This window comes from Pelophylax lessonae (assembly GCF_965119305.1).
Source record: "Pelophylax lessonae genome assembly, chromosome: 9".
Classification (NCBI taxonomy): domain Eukaryota; kingdom Metazoa; phylum Chordata; class Amphibia; order Anura; family Ranidae; genus Pelophylax; species Pelophylax lessonae.
Window position 1 is genome coordinate 156620235 of NC_138776.1, and position 15052 is coordinate 156635286.

At 43.0% G+C, this 15052-nt stretch overlaps 1 protein-coding gene across 6 annotated transcripts in view; it reads left to right on the forward strand.

Moving 5' to 3' along the window:
- Positions 1-15052, forward strand: part of USP54 (ubiquitin specific peptidase 54) — a 253901-nt gene that overhangs the window by 170964 nt on the left and 67885 nt on the right. For 5 of the 6 annotated variants that reach the window (XM_082267464.1, XM_082267460.1, XM_082267465.1 and 2 more), the window contains exons 12-14: positions 5927-6070; positions 6177-6557; positions 9060-9291. In XM_082267464.1, coding sequence (XP_082123590.1) covers positions 5927-6070; positions 6177-6557; positions 9060-9291 — 757 coding nt within the window. The remainder of the gene's footprint in view (positions 1-5926; positions 6071-6176; positions 6558-9059; positions 9292-15052) is intronic. The other variant, XM_082267463.1, reaches the window with a different exon arrangement.

Here is a 15052-nt window from a genome sequence, read left to right on the forward strand (position 1 = left end):
AGGAAGCCATCCATGATCTCGGCCCTGCATTCAGGGAAACCCCAACACTGAGATCACATGGGGATCCATATGGTAAGGGTGTAAAAAAAAAAAAAAAAATACTATGACTATAACATACCTGTAAAAGTGCTAACAAAAAAGCCAAGGGGGGTGATCCGAGGAGCCAAAAAAGATTAGGTCAAGATATATATGTTAAGATATCTCCAAAAATGTTGATCCTTATCCAGCTGGGGCTGCAGTTAAATATTGTAGAGAATTGGCCAAGTGTGGCTTCTACAGATATAAAAGAAAAATATACCTATATGGACTGTACTAACTAGTTTAAAGAGAAAGGCATCACACTAGGGAGACCTCAACCTGTTACACCACAACAAACCTGTTACACCCAAAGTTGTGGAAGAACCAGCAGAGTTGAATCGTAGGTGGGAACATTCCCCACAAAGTTATATAGAGAAGTTTAAATATATATAGAAAGCAAAACACATAATAGTGAATGATAAAGATACAAAGGGTCATAATCAAATGCTAAGGGGCTCACCTGAGAGATCACTGAATAGTCAATAAAAATTAGATAGGGTCTCTGGTAATGAGGTAGGAAGAGGTCAAACATTGTGAATTGAGTCCTTGGGATAGGTAAAACCTCAAAATCTAGTCCTGACATCCAGTGAAAGGTAAGGCACATGCCCAATTATAACACTATATGGAATGGTCCAAAGTGCCAAAAACAAATAAATTTAAAGCTCACATGGTGATATATGGGGGGGGGGGGGGCCCCAAGGTGAAATTAAAGATAATTGTTTCCACAATAAAACATATATATATATATATATATATATATCAGCAAGCTCAGTGTTAGGGAGCAGGGTTTGCATGTAACCTTGTTGCCGATGATGAAGAATAGTTAACTTAGTAAAAGGCCAATATAATAAATACAAAGCGACGATATGTTTGTAAATGAATGGGAAAGATACTCTGATTTAAGAAGTTATAGTATAACCATTGGTATATATCAGCTTAAATCAGAAAGAGCAATAGACCATAGAAGTAGTACAAGGACATAGCATCATAGATGGGTTAGTGAGGGTCTTACCCAAACAAAAGGCTCAGCAATCCAATCACCCCCCAGGGATGGGGAGATACCACCATAATGTGGGGCTGTGTACCAGCCCCTTAAATATAGATCCCTGGAGAGGCATCATCCACGAGGGGTGACGTGACCCGCCCTGGCCGGTCACTGTGCATGTCTGGCGATCCTGCTGCGCGTGCGTGCGAACAACCCGTGTCATCGCTTCGAAAGAGAAGCCGGAACAGGCAAGGTGAATGAGGCACACAGCCAGGGCGGGAGGGCCGCACCTTATGCGTGCCAACCAATAAGATCACGGCCCATACATAGGTCATAGCCACGTCTACGCCCCTTCGGCCGCACGTTCCTCCTAAGGAGAAGGGGAATTCCCATCACAGCCCCACCCGGTGGTTCCTCCCAAGAAGACACCTGATGAACAATCAGTGATTGGGGTTGTAGAAAATACACATAAAACGAAAAAATGCATAAATCGAAATATTACACATATATTCCTGCTGGATGTCCCCAGTACAATTCCATGGGGTGTACATCCAGCTAAAAGGTCATTGTGGTAGTAACACAGATAAACAGATTAAATTATATCCCAAGACGCACATTGGTTCTTTTTAAGGATACTTGTATACCTCCAACAAAAATATAATGATATTATGGCAAATGAGTGGTCGTACGTATGAGGTGTACCCTGTAGACAATGACATAATGAGAACCCAGGAGAGAGGGGGAAAAAAAACATCTTAAAAGATATCAAAGTTACTAATGATGATGGGGCTATTACCTAATGCCATAGTGATCCTAAGAGGTCTAATCTAAAGAAATGATTTATGGGACTGGGTTTCATTGATACCAAGGCGACAAGTAGCATTAAGCCATTCAATCCAGAGGGTCCCCCCCCCCCCCCCCGTGGGTCTTGAGGGATCCTATCCAATACTATAAAGTGAATTTTACTAGTATCTTACTATTATTACCACTATTATGACCTTTTAGCTGGATGTACACCCCGTGGAATTGTACTGGGGACATCCAGCAGAAATATATGTGTAATATTTCATACATTGTACATGTATTTTGTAATTCTTATTGTCTTTTTCGATTTATGCATTTTTTCATTTTGTGTATTTTCTACAACCCTAATCACTGATTGTTGATCAGGGGTCTTCTTGGGAGGAACCACCGTTTGGTGCTGTGATGGGAATTCCCCTACTCCTTAGGAGAAACGTGCAACGTCCGGCCGGAAGGCCGTAGACGCAGCAATGACCTATGGATGGCCCGTGATATGCAGCTTATTGGTTGGCACGCATAAGGAGCGGCCTCCCTCCCTGGCTGTGTGCCCTATTCGCCTTGCCTGTTCCGGCTTCTCCATCTGTGCGATGACGCAGGTTGTCTGGGCACACTCGCGGCAGGGTCGCCGGACATGCGCAATGACCGGCCGGGGTGGGTAACGTCACCCCTCGTAGATGACGCCTCTCCGGGATCCATATTTAAGGGGCTGGTACACAGCCCCACATTATGATGGTATCTCCCCATCCCTGGGGGTTGATTGGATTGCTGAGCCTTTTGTTTGGGTAAGACCCTCCCTATCCTTTCTATGATGCTATGTCCTTGTACTACCACTATGGTCTATGTGTGTATGTTTTATTGTGGAAAAAATTCTCTTTAATTTCACCTTGGCCCCCTATATATCACCATGTTGGCTTTATAATTTATTTTTTTTTGGCACTTTTGACCATTCCATATAGTGTAATAATGTGGCATGTGCTTTACCTTTCACTGGATGTCAGGACTAGTTTTTGAGGTTTTTTTCTGTCCCTAGGACTCTATTCACGATGTTTGACCTCTTCCTACCTGATTACCAGAGACCCTATCTTTTTTTTTTTTATTGACTATTGAGTGGTCTCTCAGGTGAGCCCCTAAGCAGTTGATTATGACCCTTTATATCTTTATCATTCACTATTATGGGTTTTGCTTTCTATATATATTTAAACTTCTCTATATAAATTTGTGGGGAATGTTCACACCTACGATTCAACTCTGCTGGTTCTTCCACAACTTTGGGTGTAGCAGGTTTAGGTCTCCCTAGTGTGATGCCTTTCTCTTTAAACAAGTTAGTACAGTCCATATAGATGTGATATTTTCCTTTTATATCTGTAGAAGCCACATTTGGCCAATTCTCTTCAATATTTAACTTCAACCCCAGCTGGGTAAGGATCAACGTTTTTGGAGATATCTTAACATGTATATCTCAACCTAATCTTGTTGGCTCCTCGGATCATCAAGGGAGCCAACAAAATTAGACTTACCTTTTTTTTGTAAGCACCTTTACAGGTATGTTATACTCATCCATATAGTATTTTTTTCTTTTTTTTCTTTACACCCTTACCATATGGATCCCCATGTTCTCTCCGTGTTGGGGTTTCCCTGAATGCAGGGCCGCTATCATGGATGGCTTCCCTAAGTAGACACAAACTTGCTAATATGCTATTAGTCAGTAGTCTACCTGACTATATCATTGTCCTAATTCAAACTACTCAAAATATTGTGTATTTTATCTCTTGTGTCTGATAGAGTAGTTAACAAGAGTGATGAACCAGACCTCCAGATAAAGCATACCTGCGAAACATGTCAGCCTAGCTCACACTCTTCCTACTTTTGACATCTGTGACCATCCTACCTACAGTAGAAGTGGTTTCTCTTTTCCTCCTTTTTGGGGATATATATTACGGTTAATGTCACAGAGTCTATTTATATCTATGCTTGCATTATATAATGCAGTAGTTTGGAAATCGCCTATCTTCTTTTTTTGTGTTGATTTTTCGTATGTGCTGGCAACTGTTTGCCATTTATGTGTTTTTATATTTTAACTGTCAACAATAAATGTTATATTTTATACACCTGTGCCAGTAAAGTCCATGTTTCCCCAAATTTCAATTTCTAATTCAGATGTTAGGATGTGGCACATTTACATGGTATAGATGTGCCCAGTTGGCCGCCACCTGTTGGTGCATTTCTTTGTTTTTCAGAAGAAGGTTGCATGTTTTTCTGTGAGAGTCCAAATTAAATGTTTAACTTAAATAGATTTATTGTCATTTATTATGATGAACTCTAGCATATGGTTTTTTTTTTTTTTTTTTTTTAGTGGACCCAATCGGACCCCTTATTGTTTGTTCTTTGTGGGGAGGCGGATGTAAACCGAAATGTGTCAGTTTACACCAGCCTGAATCTGATCCGATCCAGGCCACCAAAAGCAGATGGATGGCTATATGTTCCCCATCCATCGATCAGATCGCCTGACAGTCTGATGGAAACGGACAGGTAGTCCATTTCCATCCAACCGTCCCAAAGAGGAGAGCGGGATGTGTCCGCTATATATAAGCGGAGTGGACACTGAGCTGTCACCTGCCTGCTCAGCGGGAATCAGCAGACCGATCCCCCACTGAGCAGGTGAATCCGCTTGCCGGAGTTCACTCTGTGTGAAAGGGGCCAAAAGTGCATGTTTAGCCATTTTATGGGGCTTTAGATAGACAGTGGAAGAGTCAAAACCCCTATCTATTGGGCTGAGTTCAGTACTCTGTGCAGGCCATTCAAGTTCCTCCACCCCAAACTCGCTTATCCATGTGTTTATGGTCCTTGCTTTGTGCACTGGTCCAAATCATTTGGTGGACGAGGGATTATAGTATAGGGTTGTTTTTCAGGGTTTTGGGCTTTGCTCCTTAGTTCTAGTGCGGCGAACTCTTAAGGCGTCAGCATACCAAGACATTTTGGACAATTTCATGCTCCCAACTTTGTGGGAACAGTTTGGGGGTTGGCCCTTCCTGTTCACATGACTCTGCACCAGTGCAGCAACAAGGTCCATAAAGACGTGGAGGAACGGGACTGGCCTGCACCTTTTGGGTTGAATAAGAGGGGAGACTGCTAGCCAGGCCTTCTCTCCAATATCAGTGCCTGATCTCACAATTGTACTTCCGGAAGAATGGTTAAACATTCTCACAAACACTCTCCTAAACCTTGTGGAGAGCCTTCCCAGAAGAGTTGAAGCTGTTCTAGCTGGGCCAACTCAATGTTAAACCCTATGGACTAAGACTGGGGTGCCATTAAAGTTCATGTGCATGTAAAGGCAGGCATCCCAATAATTTTGGTAATATAGTGTAGTTGTCTGCCAGATCAGGTGTCCCCATTAGAAGAGTTTCCCTTACCTATTGTTCTGAGGAAAACTCTAAAATGTTGGGTTTTCACTAACTTTGTCCTGGTAACAATGGTCACCGCTGCAAATGGAGGGGTGACGCAATAAAAACTTGGCAGGAGGTCTAACCCTTAAACCTAAAAAATAATTGCCTAGGGATACACTTTAATTCAACAACCATGTTTCTTTTGACATAGGTTTGTTCACTTGCTTTGTGCACTGGAACCAAACCATGTGTGCAACTGTGTGCCTATAAACAAGGGCTTTACAGTTGCTACAGCCCATGATGTTGATGACAGTCATAGGTAATAGTTATTATAGTCATTGCTTATAGTGTAAGGGCTGGCAGCCAAAAATATTGCGTCCTGATTCGTTATCACTGTAATTTTGCAGTGAGTACCTGTCCATACATTGTTGCTTAAGTATAGTTTCCTCTTATTTTTACCTGAATCCATCTACCATCCTATGGAGCAGAGAAAAATCATCTGCTTCACAGTGTCTAAGCACAATGTAGCTAACTGGCCAAGCAGCCAAAGCCTTGTATTAAAATTGTTCTTGTTACAAGGACTCAAAAATATCCTGGGTCATGTGGGAGTTGTTTTCCTGACTGCGCCTTGGATCGCATTGTGTAATTTTCTTTTTTATGTATTATTTCTTGTGATCAGGGCATCTTACAGACAGCGAGTGTAGTCAGCGACACTTTTCAAGGAAAGGACCTTTGACTGACCGAAAACGAAGTTCCAGCCGACCTCGGAGAAAAGGAGATGAATCCCAATCATCAGGTTATCATAGTGAAGGTCTGCTTTGCGGTATTAACAGGCTTCTTACTCTTTACTATTTCGTTCTTTTCATTCATTGTGTTTCTTTTTTTGTGACATGCTGCTTTCTGATTTGTCTTGCTTTTTGCTGTATTAGGTGAAACGTTGAAGGAAAAGCAGGCTCCAAGAGCTGGGCTGAAACTTTCCAGCAGTTCAAGTAGACTGAGAGACTTTAAAGCAACAGTTAGCAATATGATTCACAACAGACCATCACAGGCATCACAGACAACACAAAGCTTGCATCATGTTGGAAGTGCTGTAGATCAGACCGAGATTAAGCCACTCACCAGTTTAGCTGTACAACCTAGAGACTGGGAGCTGGAAAACGGCAGCAATGAGGCAAAGTCTGGCTTCTCCAGTAGGTATCGCCCTACCTGGCGCCCCACACGGGAGCCCTTGAATGTGGACAGTATATTCAGGTCAGAAAAGAGGATAAATTCTACATATAGTCCACTGAGTCCCTTTTCAGAAGATTCTGGTAAGCTTTTTTTTTTTCTTGTTTTGCACTTTTAAAAAATTGAGTGTTTACTTTGTTAGTGAGCCATTTATATGTTCTTTTATTGATTCGCTAATTGCAACCAAACCCCGATACACTATACAGAAAATTTGTTACCATTACCTAAAGCCAGTTATTTACTTCTGAATGGTGGTTAAAGTGTGTGGGGGGGGGGGGGGGGGAGGAGTAGGCAGATGCTGAGCATGTTACACCATAAATATTGGTGTAATGTTCAGAAAGGTGAATTCATCCTTTAAGATTTCCTGTATAAAGTTTTCTTCCTGTGATCTTCAACAATGTTTGTCTACTATTGCTTCCCTGCTGCTGTTAGGAAAACTGTTATATAGAATAAAATGTGAATTCCTCAAAAACATGAGAGGGACAGCAGGCAAGCAGGGAACCTTGTGAAAAAAATGTGAGATATATATATATATATATATATATATATATATATATATTGCTCAAAAAATATATATATTGCTCAAAAAAGTTAAAGGAACACTTTAAAAACACATTGAATCTCTAAGGGGAAAAATATCATGCTGGATATCTATACTGATATGGACTGGGTAGTGTGTTAGGAACGAAAGGATGCCACATCCTGTGATGGGAATAAAAGTTATCAACCTACAGTGGGCTTAACTCAGACACCCCCAAAAATCAAAGTGTAAAAATGATGCAGCAGGCTAGTCCATTTTGCTGAAATTTCATTGCAGCAACTCAAAATGGTACTCAGTAGTTTGTATGGGCCCCCCCACGTGCTTGTATGCATGCCTAACAAGGTGAGGGTATGCTCCCAATGAGACGATGGATGGTGTCCTGGGGTATTTTCTCCCAAATCTGGACCAGGGCAACACTAAGCTCCTAAACAGACTGAGGTGCAACCTGGCGGCATCGGATGGACCGAAACATAATGTCCCAGTGGCGTTCTATTGGATTTAGGTCAGGGAAGTGTGGGGGCTATTCAATGGTATCAATGCTTTCATTCTCCAGAAACTGGCTGCATACTCTCACCACATAAGGCCGGGCATTGTCATGCACCAGAAGGAACCCAGGACCCACTGCACCAGCGTAGGATTTGACACTGGGTCCAAGAATTTCATCCTAATTCCTAATGGCAGTCAGGGTGCCATTGTCTAGCCTGTAGAAGTCTGTGCATCCCTCCATGGATATGCCTCCCCAGACCATCATTGGCCCACCCTCAAACTGGTCATGCTGAATGATGTTATAGTTAGCATAATGTTCTCCACGGCTTTTCCAGACCCTTTCACGTCTGTCACATGTGCTCAGGGTGAACCTGCTCCCATCTGTGAAAGCACAGGACACCAGTGGCGGACCTGCCAATTCTGGTGTTCAATGACAAATGCCAATCGAGCTCCGCGGTGCAAGGCAGTGAGCACATGGCCCACTAGAGGATGTCGGGCCTTCAAGCCACCCTCATGAAATTTTTTTCTGATTGTTTGGTCAGAGACATTAACACCAGTGGCCTGCTGGAGGTAATTTTGTAGGGCTCTGGCAGTGCACATCCTGTTCCTCCGTGCACAAAGGAGCAGATACCGGTCCTGCTGATGAGTTCTCAAGGATCATCTTTGGCCCTGTCCAGCTCTCCTAGAGAAACTGCCGGTCTCCTAGAATCTCCTCAATGCTTTTGACACTGTGCTGGGAGACACAGCAAACCTTCTAGCTAAGCCATGTATTGATGCGCCATCCTGGAGGAGTTGGACTGACTGTGCAAGCCCTATATGGTCCAGGTATCACCTCATGCTATCAGTAGTGACACTGACTCTATGCAAAACTAGTAAAAAACAGTCAGAAAAAATGAGTAGGGGAAAAAAATTTCAGTGGCCTCTACCTGTAAAACCATTCCTGTTTTGGGGATTTTCTCATTGTTTCCCATCTAGTGCACCTGTTAATTTCATTAACATCAAAGCAGCTGAAACTAATTAACAAACCGGCTCCGCTACGTAACTGACCAGATCAATATCCCAGGAGTTTAATTGACTTGATGCTGTACTCTGAATAAAAAGTGTTCCTTGAATTTTTTGGAGCAGTGTATGTGTGTGTATATATATATATATATATATATATATATATCTATATATCTTTAAACATATAATTATGTGTTGTTTTTATTTTGCTGCCATAATTTATAAATTGGATTTCCTGAGCCAAATTAAGAGTTTTTTGGGGCAAAAAACTTCCTGTCCCATCCTATTCACTGAACCAATTAGCCATATATAGTATTTGATGTTGTTTTAATAATTTTTTGGTATCCATTTGTAATTTATATACTATAATGCAGTCACCTGTTATAGTGTTGGAACATTTTCCCTATATCTGGTCTGGTCTATTTGTGTATCTGTATTACGCCATATACAGAAGTACTAGGAAATTTAAATAGGGACCATATTTCAGTAGACTGTTTTTTTTTTTTTTGTTTTTTTTTTTATTTTGCCTTTACTATCTTGCCCTTCATGCAAATAGCCAAGGAATTTCCCATCGGTGAACGAGAGAATGGCAACTCTGATTCAAAGGAGAAGCATCCATATGTGAAATACAGGAACTGGGGCGTGGGACGTGGCGCTCCTCACCTTGGTGATCACCAGCAACCCCGTCTCATCCAGAGGATGGAGTCTGGCTATGAAAGTAGTGAACGAAACAGCAATAGTCCCGTCAGCATGGACTTGCCTTTATCAGAAAACTGCAGTGCTTTTCGGTAAGAACTCTGGATATAAACCTGTTTAAGAGCTTCAATAAGCATTGCCTGTCTCTAAAATGATCAAATCACATACCCACAAATACTGCAGAAAGCCAGTTTTCTACAGATCTTGTAAATGTATGTAAAAAATGTTATCAGCTACACAGACATAAGTGAAAATCCTAGGACAGTATATGTAGTCCTAGATAATAAACTCAATAAAAGTGTAAAAAAAAAAAAAAAATTGGTGAGAGGAAAAAATCCTGTGCATCAAGTGTCAGTTTTGCTGCTTTTACACTTCTTAGTGGACTCACTCACAACTACTAATGGACCTTTAAGTGGAAAATGTCACATGAGACAACTTCACAGCGTCATTTACAGTAGTTATCCCTTTAAATGCCCACTCTCACTCTCAGAACTAATGGATAAAACATTCAAATCCCCTGATGGCAGATTAGCTTGCAGGAAAAAAAAAATGCACTCCCAGTAGTGAACTACTACTTAGATAAAATGAGAGCAAGCGAAGCCACTTGCATAAATAGAGTTAAAAACTGTTTTATATCTGGCTTATAGGAATGCTTTTGTTTCTCTCGAAACAGCTTTGAATTAGTGTAACACATTGAGTCCTGGTGCCATCAGGATGATGATCCTGAAAGCGTGTAAGCTATATACAGGATGGTTTTAATGCAATTTTGAGCGTGAATCTTTGCTTTTTATTTTGTATAAAGTAGAACTGGAAGCACAATTTTCATAGTTACATAGTTAATAAATGTTGAATAAAAACATCAATCTATCCAGTTCAACCTGTGTGTAATGTGTCCCTACTATTTTTCATAAACCTGTGTATTGTATACACAAAGATGCCAATCTAAACGTTTTTTGACATCATGAACTGTGGAAGTAAGTTCCAAATCCTTACCGCTCTAACTGTAAAGAAACCCTTACTCTATTAAGGTTATACTGTTTCTCATCCAACTACGATTGGCTGCATGTCTTCTTTAAAAAAAACAAAGACTGAATAGTTTCCTCCCTATGCTACTTGCATCGTGACCCTGCATTCACTACATCTGGTCTCCCACAGAACATGGAAATGCAATAGTTTTAGTATATACAGTGGATATAAAAAGTTTACACACCCCTGGAAAAATGTCAAGTTTCTGTGATGTAAAAAAAATGACAAAGCTAAATCATTTAATCTTTTTTCACCTTTTTAATGTGACCTATAAACTGTACAACTTAGTTGAACAACAAACTGAAATCTTTTAGGTGCAGGGAAGTAAAAATAAAAATAGTTGCATAAGTTTGCACACCCTTAAACTAATACTTTGTTGAAGCACCTTTTGATTTTATTACAGCACTCAGTCTTTTTGTGTAGGAGTCTATCAGCATGGCACATCTTGACTTGGCAATATTTGCCCACTCTTCTTTGCAAAACACTCCGTCTTTCAGATTGCGAGGGCATCTCCTTTGCACAGCCCTCTTCAGATCACCCCACAGATTTTCAATCGGATTCAAGTCTGAACTCTGGCTGGGCTATTCCAAAATGTTAATCTTCTTCTGGTGAAGCCATTCCTTTGTTGATTTAGATATATGCTTCCTTTTCATGTTCAGCTTTATAGCAGAAGCCTGAAGGTTTTGTGACAATATTGACTGGTATTTGGAACTGCTCATAATTCCCTCTACCTTGACTAAGGCCCCTGTTCCAGCTGAAGAAAAATAGCCCCAAAGCATGATACTGCCACCACCATGCTTCACTGTGTGGTGTTCTATTGGTGATGTGCAGTGTTTTTTTTTTTTTGCGCCAAACATATCTCTTGGAATTATGGCCAAAAGTTTACCCTTGGTTTCATCAGACCATAGCACATTTTCCCACATGCTTTTGGGAGACTTCAGATGAGTTTTTGCAAATTTTCTTCATAAGAAAAGGCTTCCGTCTTGTCACTCTACCCCATAGCCCAGACATATGAAGAATACAGGAGATTATTGCATGTACCACACAGCCAGTACTTGCCAGATATTCCTGCAGCTCCTTCATTGTTGCTGTAAGCGTCTTGGCAGCCTCCATGACCAGTTTTCCCTAAAACGTCTTTCAGGACAGCACCTTAGAGAGATGGCTCCTCCCTCTCCTCATCAGGAAACACCCCATCCACCAGATTTTAAAAGGAGGCTTCTCCCACCATTCATCAGTTTTTGTGTTTCCTCCGGCCGAGGAACACCTCTGTGGGGAGCTGGGCTCTTAAGGTGCTATCCTGAGAGACCGGGCTTCCTACGTCCACCTACCCTTTTTTGGAGACGATTGCTTCTCCCATTCACGCGACCGACTGCAGTGCATGGGCTCCTTCTTCCTCTTCAGTGCTCTAGGCTGAGTCAAGACCCCGCAGAGCACAGCCCTGGGAAGGCATCTTGGAGGAGCGGAACGATTTTTCTTAGGTTTCCGCCGCCTTTTTTTCAAATTTGCCGCCATTTCTCCGGATCGAGTGACGCTCGTCCGGACCGGAAGTGAGGTTCCGGAAAGGGCAGCGTTCTGCAGGGGGCGTATGGCGTCATTTCCGCCGGACGCAGAGGAAGAAGGGAGGAGCAAGCTGGTGCCTTATTCCGGATCCGGTCCAGTGCAGGTGCGCTTTGGTCTCCGGAACCGGTACCGAAGCCACGGGTGATACCGCTGCCAAGCGATGGAAGCTTCTTCAGCGAGTGGGACAGGCACAGGCACCAGTAAGGCCCAGGTAAGGGGTATCTTTATATGGCCTATCTTACTGTGGGGTCTCTCTCCATCCCTTTTATCTTTCCCCCCGGTGGCTGGGGGCCTGTCAGGGCACATGGGACTTCCCTTTAAATGTCTTTCTGTGCACCTTTGGTGGCCCTGAGAATCAGGCTGACTTTTAAGAAGCATGTGTATGTTTTCCCATTCATGTCTTCCAGGCTAAAAGCTCTGAAACTGTTTTCAAGAGAAAGTGTCCTTCATGCAAAGCAAAGTTGTCGGAAAGTTGGAAAAAGACACTTTGCCAGGGATGTATTGATGCACTAGTAAAGGAAGAAGCATCTGCAGTTTGTGGCGATTTAGTCGCATCTGTGAGGAAGGAATTGGATGCTACCATCCAATCTTTTCGGTCATCCCTACAGGACCCTGCCCTGAGTCAGCCATCAGCCTCACTGTCCTCTCAGGGTTCACAATTGCTTCCTTCGGTGGGGACAGAAGGGGTTCCTTCCACCCAAGGAGATAATTCCCCCTCACATTCCAAGGAGGATTCAGAGGAAGAAGAGGAGGGAGGGGCACAAAGCAGGCCCACTAAATACAAACTATCCTTAGAGCAAGTGGATGGTCTCCTGAGGGCAGTTTACATCACCCTGGGTCTAGAGGAGGAAAATAAGGAACTGTCCCTACATGACAAAATGTATGCAGGCTTGGAAGAGCCTAAGGGCCGTATCTTCCCAGTGCATCAGACCATCTCAGATGCAATTAAACATGAGTGGACTGATCCGGAAAAGAAAACCTTCTTCCCTAAAGCCTTTAAAAGGCGATTTCCTTTTGATGAGGACCCAGGAGCTCCCTGGAATAAGATGCCAAAGATTGATGCAGCCTTCTCCCAGGTTTCTAGGTCAACAGACCTAGCATTTGAAGACATGGGAATACTGAGGGATCCCATGGATAAGAAGATGGACCAGCAACTTAAGAGATCCTGGCAATCCATCATGGGGAGTCTGAAACCTGCCATGGCAGTAACCTGTGTGTCCAGGAATTTGGAATACTGGCTTAGCCAGCTAAAAGCACGCATCACAGCAGACTCACCTAAACAGGAAATTTTGGATTCCTTTTCCACGCTCTCCACGGCCATAGCCTTCATTGCTGACGCTTCAGCAGAGTCAGTGAAGATGACAGCAAGATCTGCAGCTTTATCCAACTCAGCCAGAAGGGCTCTTTGGTTAAAGACATGGCCTGGAGATACAGCTTCTAAAAATAAGCTGTGTGGACTTCCTTTTCAAGGGGATCTACTATTCGGGCCTGGGCTAGACTCTGTTCTAGATAGAACAGCAGACAAAAAGAAGTCTTTTCCTGTGAAGAAGAAACAGGCAGCAAAGAAGCTTTTTCGACCTCAAAAAGCTCAGCAAAATAGCAGACCCCAGGAGAAGAGAAGAAACTGGTCGACACAAAAACCCAAAGGGAAAGGAGGTGTTCTCTTCCATCCTCCTGTGTCAACCAACAAAACACAATGACAAGACATTGCCGGTGGGAGGAAGATTGAGGGAATTCCTCCCCTATTGGGCAGCCATAACAGAAAATCAATACATTCTGGGTATGCTGTCCCAAGGCTACAACATAGAGTTTTCAGAGACGCCACCCGAAAGGTTCTTTGTCACAAACCTCCCAAGAGATGCAGAAAAAGCCCTGGCTATGATGGACCTGTTAAAGGACCTGAGGCGACAGGGAGTTGTCTGTCCAGTTCCAGTGGAGGAACAACATCAGGGATTTTATTCCCACATATTTTTGATAAAGAAACCATCGGGGGATTTTCGTCTTATACTGAATCTGAAACCATTAAACAGGTCAGTTCTGTACAAAAAGTTTCGAATGGACTCAATTCTTACAGTCAGAACCCTGTTAACAAAAGGATGCTTCATGGCATCAATCGACTTAAGGGATGCTTACCTACATATCCCTATTGCTCCTCACTCACAGAGATTCCTAAGGTTGGCAGTAAATCTGGGAAAGGAAATGCTCCATATCCAATTCAAAGCACTCCCTTTCGGGCTATCATCCTCCCCTCGTATTTTTACGAAGGTAATGGCAGAGTGTCTAGCTCCCCTCCGCCTTCAGGGAATCTCTGTGGTGCCTTACCTGGACGACCTGCTTTTCTTTGCCCCGTCAATGGAAAAACTTCAAGAGGACCTGCACAAGGCAAGAGGTCATCTAGAAGCTCTGGGATGGATAGTGAACATCAAGAAATCGAATCTCACACCGGCTCAGCGGGTTCAGTTCCTAGGGTTTCAGTTATGCTCTGTGGAACAAAGAATCTTCCTACCAGAAGACAAACAGGTCAAAATACAGAATTTGGTAGCAAGGCTACAAACAAATCAGTGGTGGTCGATCAGAGAGATCATGTCAGTCCTTGGAAACCTGACTGCATCAATTCCAGCTGTCCAATGGGCAAGGCTGCATTTTCGACCACTCCAATATTTCCTCCTCAGAATCTGGGATCACAATCCAGAGACTTTGGACTTAAAGGTAAAAATCCCCACCAAGGTCAAGAGGTCCCTTTGGTGGTGGAGAAATCGGATAACCTTGTCTCAGGGTTTGGCCTGGTCCTTCCCGGCAGACCAGAGGTTAACAACGGATGCCAGCAGGTGGGGGTGGGGAGCCCACTGGAACCAAAACCTGGCACAGGGGGTTTGGTCTCAGACCGAGACAAGAAAATCCTCAAATTGGAAGGAATTAAAGGCAGTCGGCCTAGCCCTAACTGCCTTCTCTCAAAATCTTCAGGGGACTCATGTTCAAGTCCTTTCAGACAACGCCACTACAGTGGCATATCTAAACAAGCAAGGGGGCACAAGAAGCAAAACCCTACAGCTTTTGGCAACGGAAATTCTGCAATGGGCGGAAAGGCAGTTACTTTCCTTGTCAGCAATCCACCTAAAAGGTACACTAAACAGTGTGGCGGATTATTTAAGCAGGCAGAAGATCCGAGAAGCAGAATGGAGCTTGAACCCAGAAGTCTTCATGTTGATAACCAAGACTTGGGGAAAGCCAGAGGTGGATCTGTTTGCAACGAAAGAAAACGCAAAA